Source organism: Rhinolophus sinicus, chromosome 1, assembly GCF_057876585.1.
Source record: "Rhinolophus sinicus isolate RSI-liver-muscle chromosome 1, RSI-T2T, whole genome shotgun sequence".
NCBI classification, from domain to species: domain Eukaryota; kingdom Metazoa; phylum Chordata; class Mammalia; order Chiroptera; family Rhinolophidae; genus Rhinolophus; species Rhinolophus sinicus.
This window is the reverse complement of record NC_142501.1, coordinates 12,318,706-12,337,255: the sequence shown is the minus strand read 5'-3', so window position 1 is coordinate 12,337,255 and position 18,550 is coordinate 12,318,706. Positions and strand designations below refer to the sequence as shown.

General features: G+C 45.0%; 1 protein-coding gene across 33 annotated transcripts in view; it reads right to left on the bottom strand.

Moving 5' to 3' along the window:
• Positions 1–14,802, bottom strand: part of RBFOX2 (RNA binding fox-1 homolog 2) — a 258,130-nt gene extending 243,328 nt beyond the window's left edge. For 3 of the 33 annotated variants that reach the window (XR_016020738.1, XR_016020739.1, XM_088796779.1), the window contains exon 1: positions 14,184–14,799. Coding sequence is in view for 30 of the 33 variants with exons in the window: in XM_088796779.1 (XP_088652905.1) it covers positions 14,184–14,381 (198 nt within the window). In the remaining 3 variants the exon portion in view is untranslated. Of the gene's footprint in view, positions 1–14,183 lie in introns of all 33 variants that reach the window. The other 30 variants (XR_016020754.1, XM_088796771.1, XM_088796757.1 and 27 more) reach the window with 20 other exon arrangements.
• Positions 14,803–18,550: the final 3,748 nt, after the last annotated feature.

The window sequence follows — 18,550 nt, the reverse complement described above, 5'->3', positions numbered from 1 at the left end:
TTAGAGCATTTAATACAACAACCTTATGAGATAGAAACTATTATCCCCATTTTACAAATGAAAAAGCAAAGCACAGAGGAGGCAAGCAACTTGCTCAGAGGACACAGAGCTAAGTAGGTATAGGGACAGAATGGGAATCCACGCTGTGCAGAAGTGACAGGGAAACACCACCGGCGGTCTGATACCAGAATGGGTCCGCCCATCCCAGTATTTGAGCGCAGTGTGGTACTGTTCCGGTCAAGTGGTACATGGAGCGTGTGTTCACAAAGCACTTGGCTTGGCCATACGCGTGCTCTGTGCATCCGTCTATCACAGCAACTATCACACGGTATTAAAATGACCTGCGTCCACGTCACTTCCGCATTGCAGACTCACATCCTAGCCGTCACTGTGCCTGGCACTACCCGACTCGATAAATTCTTCAACTGGGTTGGGGGTTAAGAGGTGCAATAAGAAAATCTCATTTCTATTTCTTGGGTTTGCACTTATTTTCAATGTTGGTGCTTCTTCTGCTTCTGTGTGCTACCCTTTCCTAAAACCCATCTCCTCTAAGACAAGATCTGCTTCTCACATTGTGCTGCTTCCCTCGAGATCCTGGCCAGGCCTCTCACTCTGCCCTGGGTGCCTTCTGGGAGTCCTGACACACCAGAGACCTACACCGTCATTCCTGCTGGGTAGGGGCACTGGCAGTGCAGCTCCCACCCCCAGCAGCCCGCAGCCTGGATCAGTGGCTCTTATCAGGAAGATGGAGTAATTTGAACCACCTGCCAACCCATCTCTCAACTGCTAAGACAGGCGCTTTCTGCTATCAGGTTGCACAAATGCCTGGAAACCTTACACCGGGTGTGAAGGGAGAAGCAATAGGGGAAACAGCACAGCATCTGGTGCCCTGCCTGCTTCCATTCACTGCTTGGGACCGGAGAGGTCCAGTAGGCCTAACTCACTCACCCATGAAGCCTTGGGACCACAAAGATTATATGGTGAGATTAGCTTTAACAGACAATGGAGGTCAGCATTCACCTGGAGTGCAAGACACATCCCCACTGGCCTCGTTCTCCAAACAGCTGGAATGCTGCCTCCTCCATAATATCCTCGTCAGACAAAGATCCACTGCAGAAGCCAACTCTGAGAAGCACAGTTTTATTTCATATCTTTAACTGCGGGAGTCTATTGAGGATAACTGAGCTACAGTCAAGCCTAACCCTGAAATCCTTAATTCTATGCCGGAATCAGAATCCACTACTGTCCAGTAAACAAAAGAAAAATATTCCCTGTTTGTTGAACCACATCAAGTTTCAGTGGCAGGAATACCCCAGGGAGGCAAAGCACTCACTCAGTCCCGGCACTTTCCGCAAACATAGAGGCTAAGTGAAACTAACAGCAATTGTGGCTGCTGAGATGCAAACACCTAGAGGAGCTAAACCTTCCTTTCTCACAATCCAGCACCAAACTTGTCACTGCACAGCCTCCTGACATCAGCGACGTTCTGTCAGGAGCCACCTGGGCATTTGGACATGCCTGGTATAAAACATGTCATACTGAATAAAATCACACTGCAGTTAAAGTCTATGTACAAGGACTCAAGGCAGATGCTGAGTATCACTACTAACTCTCCTAATGACAAACAGGACATCTGACCCAAAGCGAGCCCCACTAGGGCAAAAAGACAGGACCAGGAGCAGCTGGCTGGGGCAGGTGGAGCTGAGGAAGCCTATCATCGACGCAGACATCTTCAAAAGGTGTCACCAATCGGGACTGTGTAAGGTGCTCACATGAAGGAACAGACATGCAAATCAGGTCTCGCCTCCTGTGAGCCCATGTTTCTAAAAAAAAAAAAAAAAAAAATTAGACTCATGCTTTATGAGATCCTGTATTATGTCATCTTTACCAGAGACCTTCGGATCTAGTCATTTCAGTAGACCAGCACAGAATAATCCTAATTCCAGAAACCTAACAAATAGAGAAAAAAACACTACAACCTGATATAAAGTAATCTCCAAATACAGAGAAAAGCAGAGCAAAGTACAGAATAGCATGTATACGATACTAACACCCAAATAACTAACCACACTGATTGCCTCCAAGGAGAGGCACCAGGTACCGGCAGAAGGCAGGGAATTTTTTACTCTTCAATCTTTTGCATATTTTGAATCATTAACCGTGTGAATGTATCATATGCTTTAAAAATAAATGTAAAAGAAAAGGGAAAAAAACTCCATACAAGAAACTCTCAGAGAAATCACACCAGAATAGAAAAAAGACTAAGAAATGAAAGATTCTATTCAGCCCTAAAGCCAAAAGTTTGAGCTTATTGGTTGCTCTCAGATACTCTGTCTGAGCCATAAAAATGAGACTGTCATCTACTTTACCTGACTGACGCAGAGAGCTGGTCCAGGTAACTTCTAGATGACTTCAGCTCTTACGATTTCATACTACCCACCATTTATGAATCCATTGATTTATCTAATGTTGATCTATTACTTGATCAATAAAATCAGAGATGGAATAACTTTGAGGCAAAAAAAAAACCCAAACAAACCACCATATACACTCGTACAATTCTCTCATTTAAATTCCCCTGAATATGAACTACAGGAAAGGGGGAGAAACACATAAAGTCCCTAATACAATGCTTAGCACATTCAAGTACACAATAAATTTTAGCAAAACCCCAATTCAAAACACTGGCTAGATCTAAATTATAGAAGAATGAAACGGGGGCTCAGTATTGACATCAAGTTCTACACGAATCAGCTTTCAGGTCATGGGTAAAAATGTCTTCAATATTAAATATTTGTCATGCAAAGACAGGAAAGTACATATTCGCTCCATTCTTCAACTATCACACCCCTTGTCTGAGGAGGAAAAGGCACTGGCTAAAGAGACAAGATATGGGTAAGAGCATCAGCTGTGCCACTTCCTGGTCAGGAGGCTTAGAAAGGTATATTTTCACCATCTGAAGAATCAACTATCTTTCCGGGTTGCTGTAGTGAATAAAGACCTGTGTCAAAGCACTCTGTAAACTGTAAAATGTAATATAAATTTAAGAATTGCGTATTATGTGCAACTTTTGTCACCGTGCTTCAAATCCAGAGATGGCGATTACAGAAAAAGCAACAAAAATTATTAAGGAGAAATTTTAAAAATATTTATATAAAGGTTGATTTATTTTTTTCAACATTCACTGAGTTCCCTATTATCATATATCCCTGACACTAAAGGAGCTAAGGATACAAAGATTAAGAGACTGTTCCAGCCTTAAGGAATTCAAAAGACACTGGGGTATGAAATATAGGGCTGGGTAATAATAATAAAAAATGGTTATTATATATTGAACACCTACTATGTGTCAGGCCCTGAATTAAGGACATTACATACATTATCTCTTTTCATTCTTACACTAACCCTATAATTTGTTTTACAAGAGAAGAAGCTGAGGCTTAGAAAGATTAGGTAACTTAACCGAGATCACACAGCTATGAAGCAGTAAAGCTGGGACTCCAACTCGTCTGCCTGTCTGCAAGCCCATTCATTTTTTGCAACCTTGGAGTGGGAAAAGCTTTCCTAAGTATGACACAAAAGAACAGAAACCACTAAAGAAAACAGTAACAGACCCTGTTAAATTTTTTTAAAAATTAACTTCTGATAGCCTGAATGAAAAAAACAAGGTGCAAGAGAAAGTGGTGAGTACGCTACTGTTTGTGTAAAAAAAAAGGGGGAAATGTAACATAGACTAACAACAATGTTACTTGTTCTGTGAATGGATACAGGGCAGATAGGGAACAGGGATGTAAGGAAAATAAATACATTTTTTTATAAATTTAGAGTCACATCTGCTTACAAAAAGCAAAATGCAATAATAGTTAAGAAAATTTTATTTAATTTCCACAGTTACTTGATTTTTTTTCCCAGAATAATACCTATTATCATTTCTCAAAGAACAATCCATGGAAAACAGGTTGGGATACCCTGAATTAGATCGTTTCCTTGCTTAAAACAGGATACTAAACCAGTCAAATTTTTCAGGTTTCTTCGAACTCTAGGATACTGCTAAGCAAAACAAGTATTTACTATTTTCTTAAAACTACCACTGCAGAAAATAATTTTGGTAAGGCAAATATCCAGAAAGGGTAAATGATCCCTTCACCGAGCTCATGAAAATCAAATATAAAGGCTTCTTGAAACAGGTTTCCTGGGATAAAAAGCAGAACCTACAGGGTAGCTCGCACCTACTGAAAACTACTCCTAGAGAGAGAAACACAAAGTAAGCATAAAGGAAAATTGCACATATACACAGATACATGAGTCTATTAATCACAGCATTTTTATACAGCTGACAAAAATCATTAATCGTCCCTGATCTGATAAGGCACTTTTCTGAAAGGCTTCATAACATGCCATCATTAACCAACTGATTGCCAATATTGTAAAACAACCGGTTCAAAGCCAAAATGTTGCAGGAAAAAAAAAAATCTATTTAGTATGACAAGCAGCTAAAGACCTATAACAGAAAGTAAGGGGACAAAATACGTGCCTATAATGCATAATGAGCAGCAGCTGGGGATGGAGAGGAGGTAGCCAGCAGAAATATTAACCTCTAAGCCCCAACACAGGCCTTTTAAATACGACCAGCGTCACTTCAAAGTCCAGGGTGATATCAGAATTAGCCAAATCAGCTTAGTAAAAGGCATGAGTCAAATTATGAATACAACATACAAAACGTGCAGTAAAATCTGTATGTGAGGAGCAAACACAGACCCATGCAATGGACCACATCCGTGACAGCTGGATAGCACTGTTCTCCATCCTCTGAACCAGTCCGTCTCCGCCTCTCTCAGCGATGTACAGCCTAAGACCAGAGTTCTACTTTCAAAACAAGCACTACCAACTCCCTGTGAGCTTTGCCAAAGCTCCCCCTGTGAGAGGCGGCCATTGTGGGGACTTCCTGAAGTTCCACAAAGTGCTCAGACCCACTGTGCCAGCCTCGGACAGTGACCGTGTCCCTGGAAGCTTGTATGAGGTGCAAACCAATGAGCTCAGCTTTGTGGGCACTGGGAGCCACCACAAAACATCTTCTCATGCTGCCAGTTCTCGCTTTGAAATCCCACACTCCTACTCCCCGACCCCTAGAAACCAAGAAATAACAGGTGAAAGCTGTCAAAGCCACATACATGTTCAGACTGATTAGGGGACAAGCCAGTCTGATTAGAGGATTCTTTTGCACAGGGCTGGAGTGTGGAGAGGTGGGGGGCACTGAGTAAGAAAGTGAGGGAAGGAGCTAAACAATTACTGCTTTTACCCCAAATTATTGCCCACTCTCCTCAGAATTTCTGTGGAGCACTGAACTGCAGAAGAGAAAAATAATAATAATAACAATAATAATAATAACAAAAGGACAACTTAAGGCTGTAAACGTGACTGCATAAAAATCCCCAAGACAGGATGACCTATGAAACTAAGCTCCATGCAATGAGGGCTAACTATGCAGCTGCTTTTCTACTTGCCTAACAGTCCAAGAAAAATAGAGCAGGCTCATATAGAAGCCCACCAACTTCCAGGAAAATGGGAGTCCTCTTGACTCAGGACAAGCCACACACCCCAGAAATAAATCCCTAAATGAAATCCCTATAGGTCTGCTTTGGAAATCATTGTGGCTCACAGCAAACAACACCCACTCCTCCAAACAGCTGCCAATTTGCAGAGGAAAAAGCTGCTCAAAATAAAGCAACTGGAAGAATTTCCCATGAGCCTATGTTCCAAGTGTTCCAACTCAAGCAGTAGCTGGAGCCCACATTCAAATCCCACAGCACCCCCAGACTAGTGTGACCACTGTCGCTTCTGCCACCACCTAAAACCCAGAGCTGAGAGTCCCACAGCTACCCCAGCCCATCGCTCCCAATAAATCATGCTTTGCTTGTCATACTCCCAATTAGGATCTGACAAAATCGAGTGGCCAAGGAGAAACATAAACAGTATGCTCCTCAAAAGCCACATGCCTGGAACAAAACATCCAATCCTCAGTGCAAAATCTCTTTCCTTCAGCAAAGGAGAAACCAAGGAACCGGCCTCTACGTGGGAAAAATCCCACATACCAGGATACTGTCTGGGGACTCAGGTCCCTAAAAAAACCCAAGTATTATGGTTGAACACACCCATGGGGAAGTCTAAACTTCAAAGGCTCAGTTTCCACCCTTGGAAAAATAGGATTTAAGCAGTTACCGAACCATTATCATTTGGCAATTCAAAATTGTCATCTACTTCCTAAGTGGTATTTATCATGTGTCCTGCGCCTTGAATCCTCAGCTAAAATTTCTAGATGCCACGTACGTGCAGGACGCATCAGAAGGAAATCAAATTACTGGTTGCTCTCTCTTTCATTCCCTTCTCAGAATCTGCTTAATTCATTCAGAATCCAAAAAGCCAGAGGCACTACAACGTATACCCCTTCACCTCCACCTTTGAAAGGGGCCCCCACTTGAGCAGCAAGGGCAGTCTCCAGGTTGGAGAACAGGTGAGGATTATACAAGAGTACAAATCAGAAGCTGAAAGGGAAGGAGGTGGGGAGAACAAGAGCCAGTGAGAGACGATTCCTGCAAAATTCTTTTATGAATCTATCTCCAAAGCTGAGATTTAAAGAAACGGTATCAAGCTTCCTTATTTTCAGCATATCCAATGAGTACTCTGAAAAACAGTGTGTATTTTGTGAGGTGTCTCAATATGGAATTTTTCCTGCATCCATAAAAACAAGCTATAACAGCTTATGAAATTCATTGGTTGAGAAGGAAAAGTTTAAGGTCCATAGTTGATCAAATGGGCTCAGGCCCAAATGGTGGTAATACATCCAACTGCAACACTCCACAATCTCCCAGCAGCACTGTAGAAAGCACATCAACAGACTGACTGCTTCAATGAGCTGGAACAGGTTGGCTCTAACTGCCCCTTACTTGTGTGGTTCCTCTATTTTCCTTAACCACACCGTCACAAAGGCACTTTTTACACATACAACACATGCATTCAATTAATATCTGAGCACAGGAAACGAAACATCAGGTTGCCATGCCCACCCAGCACATTCAGCAGTTAAATTCCACCCCAGCTTCTGTTTTCAAAGACTCCCTCCCTCACCTTTAACCCAGTATCAATGAAAAAAAAGGTACCATTCACAAATCCCTTAACACCCAGTCTTCACTTGAGCTGGAAAGCAGACCAAGGGCCAGACCCCCCAGGGAAAATCTGGAGAAACAATTAAAGCCATCTGCAGGCCCCAACTGAGGAGCGGGAAGACAGTTTCAATTCAACGGTGATGGTCCCAAGAACAGTGCTAAATCCTAGGGACCCATGACCTCACAGTCTGCGTCGGGGTGGAAGGGCAGACATTTAAACAAATGTTAATCGAAAAAGTCCTTAGACAGAACTATGGACATTATGTTTTGGAAACCAGCAGGAATGTGGGAGGGATGGGCGCAGACTCAAAAGGCTTCCAGGAGAAATCAATATCCCAACTGATTCTTGAACATTGAGCTTACAAATGAGAGAGAGACAGGAGGCAGGAATTTCAGGTTGAAGGAACAGAAAGAAGTGGAACGAATTAGCAGGGGTGGCAGTGTGCTCAAGAAACCACAAGCCCCAGAACGGGGCACTTGGAGGTGAAGAGTGGAAAGAGATGAGGCTAGAAAGGCAGGAGAAGTCAGGCCAGGAGGACCTGGTAGGCCCAACGAGACAATGGCCTTGATCCTGAAGGCAAAGACAAGCTACCAAATGATTTTATGCTCTTTTTGATGGATGACTGTTAGTAGTCTGGAGGGTGGGTTTAAAAAGACTGGAAAGAGACCACAAGAGATAAAGGCATCCCAGCTCAATTTTCACACACCACAATGAGAACAAAAAGTGCCATCTACTATTTGATGCAACATATTTAACAAACCATACAAAATTTGAAACAAATGACATGTTCACTGCTCTTGCGTCCATGTACCATCAAAACAGCCAGGGCATCTACCTGTCAGCCCCACTCCCAGTAAAGATTCCAGAGGTTCCATGAAATGTCCACACACCTGATTCAGGCCCTGGGATACTTCAGTCCTCCTTTCAGCCCTTAGCAAGGAAGTAAATGTTTCGTCTTCCTCTAACCAGACAGACCACAACGGCCAGACCCATTTCTCTCTTCCACTTGGAGGAGCAGCAAATTAGGTTTCCCCGTTTAACACACCTCTCTAGTAGTTCCCAACTCGGGCACTTCCTCAGTGGGAAGTGCGTTACCCACGCCATGCTGACCAAGCCCTGAGCAGGAACTCACTGAGCGCTGCTACAGAGCAGGTTATAAGGGAGGCAAGAAATAAATACTTCCTGCTGGGTTCCATGACAGGCACTTTTAATAATCGTGCTTACTCATTATAGCAGCTCATTAGTGTATGTATTCATTCTCGAAGTTCACAGATATGTCAACAGGAGTTCAGATGCTAAATATCTTGCCAAAGGTCATTCAGTTGGCAAGTGGAGGAGCCAGTATTCAAACCCAAACATGAGAAATTTGAAACAGTGTTTCTTTCACTGTAACAAACTTCAAGTATATATGGGTAACAAATATAATTATATAGTATGTTGCTAATGATAACAATAACTCCCCCTTTAAAAATTGAGAGGGGACCCACATCATACTGTCTCGGATTAAGGGACCACTCTCAGAGAAGTCACAATTGAATGATCAGAACTGCCATCTCCAAATGCTACCTAAAAAGGTCATTCCTGAGCATCAGTGACCAAAAAATGTTCAGACTTCAAATAATCAGAGCAACTTGGCTCTACTCCAAAAACATACATCAAATCCTCCATACACTTCCCCCTCAGAGTCCCTAAGACGACGTTTTGAAAAAATTTGTGGCTGGCTTCTCTTTCTCTCTTTCTCTCTTTCTCTCTCTCTCTCTCTCTCTCTCTCTCTCTCTCTCTCTCTCTCTCTCTCTCTCTCTCGTAATTGCCCAAACTACTTTCCCCACCCAAATTACAGAAATATGTCCAGGATTCAATTGGCAGTTCGGATCCGATTTGCCCCAATCCTGGCTCAAGCAGCTTTGCATTACCCTCCTAACTAGATCAGCGCCAGCCAATGGGTTTATTCAAGCTGATCTATGATGGATTAGATAATGAAACCTTAGCCATGTAAGCTGCCTGCGTGTATTGGGGCTGTAGGGGAGAAGAATAAGAAACTCAATACTCCTAGGGGCCACCTAAAACACCAAATGCACTTGTCACCCCTCGCTGCATCTGTTTGCTCATGCTCCAATTACTGCCATTTCCTTCCCATCATTGCTGCTGCTCTTCCCTATCCTGGGAGGAAGTGCACACCTGCCCCAGAATAAAGACATTTACTATCTGTTACAAATGCATAGCAACAAAAATTCGAACAACTCTGCTCACTGAAATGACCATCTTTATTGTTTCTACAAGTAAAGCCTGACGTCAAACTGATGGCCTGAAAGATGTCAAGCCAGTAATTCACCAGCAACATTCTTGCCTACACTACGTAGTATAGTGAGTTCTTTCTCCAGTCCTGCGGTGCTGAAGCCTGTCTGCACTAGTCTGCTTTCTATCAAATAAAAGTTAAATCTCTAGTTAGCTTCTGTTGTGTTCGCATGTCAGTGTGATAGAGGGAAAATGACAAGGTGGCTAGAAAATGGGAGAGGGAGTTGGGAAACGAATTCAACTCAGGCTAATTTCTTGAATCACCCTGAAGAATAATTCTACTTTGAATTCAGATCTGAATTTCTCCTTCTCAAAGATATTCCCAGTTTTACAGTCACAGTCTTCCTTGTGAGGCTTGAAAAAAATTGGTCCTTTTTATATGACTGTGTCTGTTTCTGCATCCGGTAGTATTATGGGCTGGATGTCTGTGTCTCCCCAGGATTAATGTATTGAAGCCCCAACCCTTATGTGATGGCATTTGGTGGTGGGGCCTTTGGAGGTAATTAGGGTTAGATTAGGTCATAAGGATAGGCCCCTCGTGATGGGGTTAGTGCCCTTTTAAGATCTCTCTCTCTCTCTCTCTCCCCCCTCCCTCCCTCCCTCTTCCTCCTCCTCCTCCTCCTCCTGCTCTTCGTCTTCCTCCTCCCTTTCCAGGAATATACACCAAGGAAAGGCCATGAGAGCAAGAGGACAGCTGTCCACAAGCCAGGAAAACAGCCCTCACCAGACAATGAATCTGCCAGCACTTTCATCCTGGACTTCCAGCCTCCAGAACTGTGAGAAATAAATTCCTGCTGTTTAAGCCACCTAGTCTCTGGTACGTCGTTATGGCAGCCCGAGCAGACTAAGACAGGTAGAAGTGAAAAATTCAACAATTTTAGTGAAATACTGTTTATGATTATTACTTGGAAGGAAAGCACTTTACTTTTATAACTCTACTCAAATGGTAGCACCATGTTCAGTTGCAGCACCAAATACCAAACGAGAGTCCAAAGAGACACCCACCTAGGAGGAAAGACTCCCAGGACAAGGGAAGATAAACTATTTCAGGAAACACAGCACCCACATCGCAATTAAAGGCTACTTGGAGCTCCTTCCCTGAGACCAGGTAGAAAGTCTTTCTTCTACTAAAATCAACAACTAATATGAATAACTGCTGAACCCACTTCGCTAAACTGGAGTTAGGAGTCTATGGTTCGAAGCAGTTAGTCCTAACTCCAGTGATCACATAGAGCATTTCACTGCCATCCAGAATTTTGCTGAAAGCTGTAAGTAATAATTAAGGTGCATCTTGCCTTACACAGCAGCCAAGTTCCTGGAAAGTTACACAAAAACTGAACTTTTGTTAAATTGTTTTTATTCACTAGAAAAGTTGACCAGAAGAATTCATTCCCCAGTATGTTTTAGAAAGTCCAATTTCCATACATATCAGACTTGCTTAAAGTGAAATGAACCTCTAATATGTATACATGTGACTCATTTAACCTTCCACTAGGTTAGAGTACAACATTGCCAAGTACCCTCTTTAACAACTGCATTTCTCAAACCCTATTCCAGTTTTCAAGTTGAATTTATCTGTTCCCTCCTACTCCATGGTTCAGGGTTATCTATTTCTATACTATTTCCAGGCTTGTACTGACTCCTCCATCCATAAAGTTTCTGGATCCTGTCCTTAAAAGGACCTACGCTCTCTCCCTTAGGGTTCCTTGTGAGCCTAAGGATTTTAACGTAAGTACCACAGACTCTCTTGGGTTCCCCTAAGGTCCACTTTGGGAAGTAGTGATTTACCCCAAAAGCTCAGTGGCTGTGTCTCAACAGGGTTTAGCTTTGGAGTCCGCAACTTAGAGGTGAGGCTCCATTTCATAAGCAGCCTTGGGAAATCAATCCCAGTAAATTACTTTCTTCTGTAAAAAAGGGATTAATCCTTTGACACTCAAAAGATTGAGGATGTGCATGAAGGTACTCTCCCCCTTAAATTTCATGATTTTTCTCTATCCCTTAATTATTTGTAAAAAAGGTAAATTTTAACTTCAACTTAACCAGCACTGAGCACTTACAATGCACCCAAAACCGTTTGGTATTATTAATACAAAGAAGTACAGTTCCTGTCTCCTAGAAGCTTAGTCTCACTAGGGAAACAAGAATAACAAAACAATTAAGGGACAATACACACGATGCATGAACAAGCATTGATATAAAGGAGGCAAGAGGTCTGACTGGTGTGAATTAACTGGTGTTACTCCCAATTACACCTTGAATTTTAAGCTCCCCAGAAAGCCTTCCTTGACCATTTCAGTAGGAATGACCATCTCCATCTTCTGGACTGAGTGGCACAAATCCTCTAAACCATGCAGTGCGTTTTGGCATGCATCTACCCTGTGGTATCTCTACTCTTATGTCTCTGAACTTACCAAAAAAAATCATATATATATATATATATATATATACACACACACACTTTTTACAACTTTTCACCCATTTTGTCTCCCTACCTAGATTGTAAGCACCAAATACTTTAAGGTCAGGGAACTTGACATATTTTTAGAAGGTAACTTAGAAATCATCGTGTACAAACACTTCGTTTTACAACTAAGGAAATAGAGGCCCAAAAAGAAGGGATTTTCCCAGAACCATACAGCTAGTTGAAGGCAGGGGACTAAATCAATGATGATATGAATACCTGTGTGACATGGTATGTTGGAACTACAACAATGAGAATGCATAAAGTGAAAAATAAAAATCCACAAATACACAGAGTGCAAAAAACATTCTCTGCGGGATAGTTCTAAGTCGCCCATCTGTACCCAAAGGACCTAATCCCCTCCTTCCTCTGCACACCCCAGAGTCCCTATACACTGCTCCACTTCCAAATAGTACTGTCCTCAGCCAATTTGAAGGCAACCAGCAAATAATGGGCCCCAGGAGGAAAGGTGGGGGAAAGGGAAGAGTCTCGCTGTTAACTATGATTGACAGAAACAATAAATGAATACAGACACAGATATATACACACACCAAGCAAAAACGTTCACCAGCACTCATCCAGTCTTCCCTCCTTACCATCCAGTACTAACCCACCTCACCTGAAGTCTCCCCATATTCCTTTATATATATTTTTCCCATGGCCCTGAGCTTTCACTTCTCACAATCCCTCTGCCTGACAGAGTTCTAAAGGAGAACAAAAGCAGGCAAACAAAACAAAAGAATTCAAAAATAAACACCAAGAGGATCACTGTACCCAAGTCAACAGAAGTAAGAGTGGCCTCTGCAAACGAGACCAAGAAGCACACAGTAAACACGCCAGGCTTAAATACAGCTCGGTCTCTAACACAGGAAGTCAGGCAGAGCCTTGAAAAGCAGGAGCAGAGCACAGGAAGTCTTTTAGCACTGCAGAGATTTCCAAGAGTGGTGTAACGGAGAGAGCACAGGAATAGGAATTAGAAGACGAGGCTTCCAGTTCTAGTCTTACTACCCAGCTAACTGGGTGGCCTTAGGCAAGGCACCAGTCTTCTCTTGACTTTTGAGTCCTCATCTATAAAATGAGATGGTTAAAATATTTGGGGACTTGAATCCAATCCAAAAAACGAAAAAGAAAAAATGAAACTATTGACTTCCCCCCCTAAAAAGTGCAGGTAAACTATTTTGCATAAGTCTTCCAAGTCTATCCAGGTTTAGAACCCCTGGCAAAGATGAGGTCGCTGGTCCCTTCTAACATTCTATGATTCTAAGAGAATTAGGCAGATGTCTAAACAACTGCTGGGAGATGAGCCCCACCACCACCACCACCACCACCACCACCACTTCGTAGCATTTTCTGAACAGAGACCAAATCCTAAAACTAAAACTTATCAAGGTTTCACATTCTTCCTCAAATTACAAAGTCAACTGACATCAGTACTACATCTCCCATTCCTTCCCCAAATCAATCAGCTCATCCCTGAACCCACAACTCAGAATCCAGTCTTCTAACAGCCCTATGCGTGCTCTTTCATACCCCAAAACGTTAAAGAGCTAGTGGGTGCCCCAGCTGTGGAAGATGCAACTGGCAAAGTCCAGGAGGGCCATGCCCTGCGTCTCTCTTCAGACTCATTAGCATGTTTCACAAAGTTAATGCCACGGAGCACCACGGTGTCCCCACAAGACTACCAAACGCCGTGCACTTCTCACATTCCTTGTGCAACTGATTTAACCCACAATCGAAGCCACATCCCCTCTGGGCTCTCGAGGAGTTTTCTGGCTTTTGATTCCTCTCTTTTATTATGTGCCACTCCCCTTCCCCATCGCAGTGTGTGTCCCCGGCTGCCAAAAGGTCCTCCTTCTCGGGAGGGTTCCCACCACTGTCCCCTCGTCCTCGACTCAGTCCCGCGGCTCTCTGGGCTGCAGACCCAGGATCTGCCGGCTTTCACTCCACCCCAAGGAACTAAGGAAGGGTTGGAAGAAACGGAATCCATCTCAACCATGTTCGATTTCCCCCCGAAACCCATCCACGCGTCGTGTCCCCTGGTGCCCTCAATAATCAGGACCCTCGTGGGCACGCCAGGGTCCCCAGGCACACTTCGCCTCAGCCGGGGCTCGCCCCACCTTCCAACCAGGCCACGACCGGCCCCCTCCCACTTCCAAGCCAGGACCCCGAGGCCCTCCCCCTTCCAAGCCCCGGGAGCCCCGGGCCGCCCCCCGGACCCGCGCCGCCCCCCCGCCGTAACCGGGCGCCCGTCCCGCGCGGTCACCTGCATCCCGCCGCCGCCGCCGCCGCCGCCGTCGGCCGCCGCCTCCTCGGTGCGCGGCCGCTTGCTCAGGCCGGGCTCGGCTCCGTCTCCTCCCCCACCGGGCACCGGCAGCTCCAGCTCCGACTCCCGCTTCATCCCCCGGGCAGCGGCGCCGGGCCCGAGCTGCGATGGCTGTTGCGGCTGGGTGCCTTCCGCCATCCGCCCGCGCCCCCCTCGCCTCCGGGAGCCGGGCGACCCGCGACAGGCCACCTCCCCCTGGGCCTCGGCCCCGACAGTCGCGACAGGCGGGCGCGCGCCTGCCCCCGCCCCCGCGTGCGTGCGTGCGTGCGCGCGCGCGAGTGCGCGGGCCCGGCGCTCCTCTGCGACTGGCGATCGGCGTCCTCGCTCGCGGGGTCCTCGGCTGTGGGCGACTGGCCGGTCGCGACGGGCACTGGCTCGCGCCCCCACGCGCGCACGCGACCCACGGCCTGGCCCGCCGCGCGCCCCGCCTCTCACACTCACGGAGCTCGCCCGCCGGCCCGCGCCCGCTCCTTCACACTGTCCCTCACAACACGCCGGGCCGAGGGAGGAAGGGGGCGGTCCGGGCTCCCGAGCCTTGGGGAGGGGTGTTTATTTGGGGGGAGGAGGGGCTCGAGGCCGGAACGAGCTGACTGGCCGGGATCCTCCGACCCGCCACTGTGGCAGCACCGGGAAGGCGGGGAGAGAGAAAGAAGGAGGGAGGGACCGGGATCTGGGACTCCAGCCCGCCTGGGAGGCTGTGGCGGGGGTGGGGCGGGGAGGGCGTGGCGGGGGCGGGGGCCGGGCCTGCGGGGGGCGTGGCCAGCTCCCCTCGGCAATCTCCGCCGCCTCCTCTCCTGGCGCCCGAGGGAGGCCGGGGAGAGATCAGGACAGTTCGGGAGTCTCCGCCAGCGGCGAGGGATTGTCCTGGAGGCACCGTGCGGCCGGTTTTCCAGCTAGCGCGGAGGGGGCGGAGTCTGTTTCCTTTAGGGGCGGGGCCATAGCCTAGGACAGGCGGAGCTTGAGAGGCCCGAGGGCCGGGTGGGTTCCCGACTAGGGAAGGGGCACTCTGTGGGAGGGGGCGTTTTGCCTGCTCCCTCTCCCGCGGTAGAATGGGGATCTCGATTTGGAAGGTCCAGGAATGAAATCACCACTACATGGCTCTCCCCAATTCTAAAAGCTTTGACTCTAATAATAATAATTATCACATTCCTAATCATCTTAATAATAACACCTGATGTTTGTAAGAGCTTGCACAATGCAGTTTGCACAATGCGTTCACAGACCCGTTTTGAAGCGATGGGATGAGCAGAGTAGATACCAGGAACTCCTTTACATTGATGATGAACGTGAAGCTTCCTTAAGTCCTGGAGCTAAAAAGTGGCAGATCCAGCTCTCAGAACATCAGATCATCTTTTCTCTACACCTTGCTGCCTGTGTAACACTTTGTTAATTTCAACTTTCTGCAATTAGAGATGCTGTGCAACAGCTTCTTTCTCCTACCAGTCTGTAAGGACCAAAAGGGCATCTGTTTTCTCTGGGTTCCATATTGTGCCCTGTACGTTACAGGGATACAGTTATGTTGCATGAATGACTTGGATTCTACAAACTAGCTTCAGCTCTTTGGACCCCTGACCAGCATTTGTAAAATAGGGAGATGGTTTAGATCAGCGGTTGGCAACCAGAGGCAATTCTGTCCTTTCCCCCTCCTCCAGGGCGTTTGTCAACTGTCTGGAGACATTTTGGGTCATTACAACTGAGGGGTGCCACTGTCATCTAGTGGATAGAGACCAGGGGTGTTGTTCACCATCCTTTGATGAACAGGACAGTCCTCACAACAGTTATCCACCCCAACATGCCAACAGTGCTGAGACTGAGAATTACAATTTCTAAGGTCATTTGTAATAATGTAATTTAAGAATTATAATTTCTAAGGTCATTTCCAGATGGGTCTATGAGTTGTCCTCTGACTTGGGTTTAACCCGCTGAAACAGTACAATGGTAAAGCTCCTTGCTTTGGAATCAGACCAACCAAGGTTTGAGTCCAGGCTTTCCCATCTACCACCCATGTGATGTTGGACCAGTGATCATTTAAGAAGTTCTATACAGAAGGGGAATAGGGCCTGCAGACTGGTTGGAAGGGAAGACTGAAGGACTTGTCTTGAAGCTGAGTTTTCATAGCTCATTGTTTTTACCTAGTCTGTGTCCTAGATCAATAAAAATAGCCAAATTTTGGCTCTGCCACTTAACCAGTCATGATGCCTTGTGAAAGCTGCTTAGCCTGTCTATGCCTTAGTTTCTTCATCTGAAAATCAGGATAATAATACTACCTTCCTGAAAAGGTTCTTGTGAGGATTCAATGAATTATCACACATTAAGAACTTCGAACAGATTGGCCTATGATAAACACTTAATAAATGTTAGCTATTATTATTGTTATTACCATTATCATTTTATTCACATCTTAAATGTGAGTGAGAAAAATATTCTTATCAAGATCAAACAATATCATTATCACTACTACTGGGTTTTTGTTCAATTACATAAAGGGGGGGGCCTGCTAGAGATTAAGATGGGCTGACAAATTCCCCCAAGTCACCCCTTAGTGCAACAACTATATTAGGCAAGTCATTTATTTTCACTAAACCTTACATTCCTTGTTTGTAAGATGACAATACTAGTTACAGTGTTGTTCTAAGGATTAAATGAGAAAAATAAATCACTTAGTACAGTGTCGAACTGCTTACTAAGTGGTCAATATGTATCACCTAATTTGTTTAGTGATGCTAAGCTACTAGTCAGGGGCTCATGGGGCTGGAAAGAGAAGCCCAGGCATCTTCTACTACTGCCACTTGGGCCATCAAGTTGGAAGTCCAAGTGCCTGTAAGGTTGTACTTGAGCTGAATTAGTCCCAACCTAAGGCAGGGGTCTCCAGTTGGCAGTGCCCCCTGGGCAGATAGGGCTTAATCCTGTGCAACCAAGCATGCGCATTATGGCTCTGAAGAAAAATCAGGATGTTTCTTGGTGGCCTATGGAACAACAATGGCTTCTTTTGTCTAACCTAGGGACATCAGTGGTTGGTTTTCTGAAATTTTTACTTATTAAGATGGTATCTTGAAAATTCTTCTCCCCTCCCTACCTGCCTTGCCAAAATACTAGAATTTAAATGACTCTAGGTCCTTCCTGGGCTGCTCCACGACCCAGCAAGAAGTGAGATTTGGCATCAGGGCTGCTTGTGACTCAAATTATCGTTAGTCAAGTAGCACACATTTCCCTGAGAAATAGAGCAATGTGGTATAGGAATGTTTGAATGACCAGGCAGAACAAAGAGAAATTGAACCCTGTCCTGTAAACAAGCATTAAGCTTTTAGAGAGAGCGCGCACAAATAGAAGCCTATAAATAGTAAAAGAGGCCAAATGAGCCTATAGTGACACAAAGACCAGGATCATTTCTTTCATGTACATCTGCAGCCACCTCTTTGGGAGCAGGTGGTTATAAAATATTACAGACGAAGAAAACAATTAAAGAATATTTTCCTAGAAAGAATTTTTAGCTGCAGAAACTACTGAAGTCCTAATGTTTATTTATTTATCTACTTGACAAACTATGGGCAAGAGTCTGGGATATCAAAAAGAATAAAATTGATTCCTGGTACTGAGGAGCTCAGTCTGGGGAAGAAAGGATGAACAAATAAAAAGACAAATACACACCTGAAACTAATATAAAATATTGAATGTCAACCGTAATCGAAAAATTAAATACACAGAGAGTGCCAAAAAAATGTACACATTTTAAGAAAGGAAAACTGTATTAAAATTGTTCTACTCAATATATACTGACAACAAAAGATGAGTACAAATTACATTTGACGTCTGCAACTACAAGTGTGCTCAAAGTGGTTCCCATCGGCGTCCAGACACTTCTGCATTACGGCAAACTACTGCCTGAGCAATGTTGACCACAGTGTCCACTTGTATACATTTTTTTTGGCACCCCAAGGTTGTGTGTGTGTGTGTTTTAAAAATTACAATGCATCATGAGAAGGAGGCAGCTCTCATAGCGGTCAAGAACATGGACTCTGGTATCACACATGGGTTTGAGTATGACTTGGCCATGTATTTGACCTTGTACAAGATCCTTACCACCTCTTAGACCCAGTTTCTTCATTTGTGTGACAAGCACTGGTAGTTCCCAACCCTTATATTCTCTTATTCCTAACCAGCAGAACCCCCATTTTATTCAGGGAAGAAACTTTCCAGCTTTAAAAAGAGAAAAAATATATATAAAAATGTCAGGCTCCCTGGCAGCTGAAGGTGGTTACATAGCACAGTCTGGCCAGCAAGGTATAGGTGGGCAATAGCATCCTTTC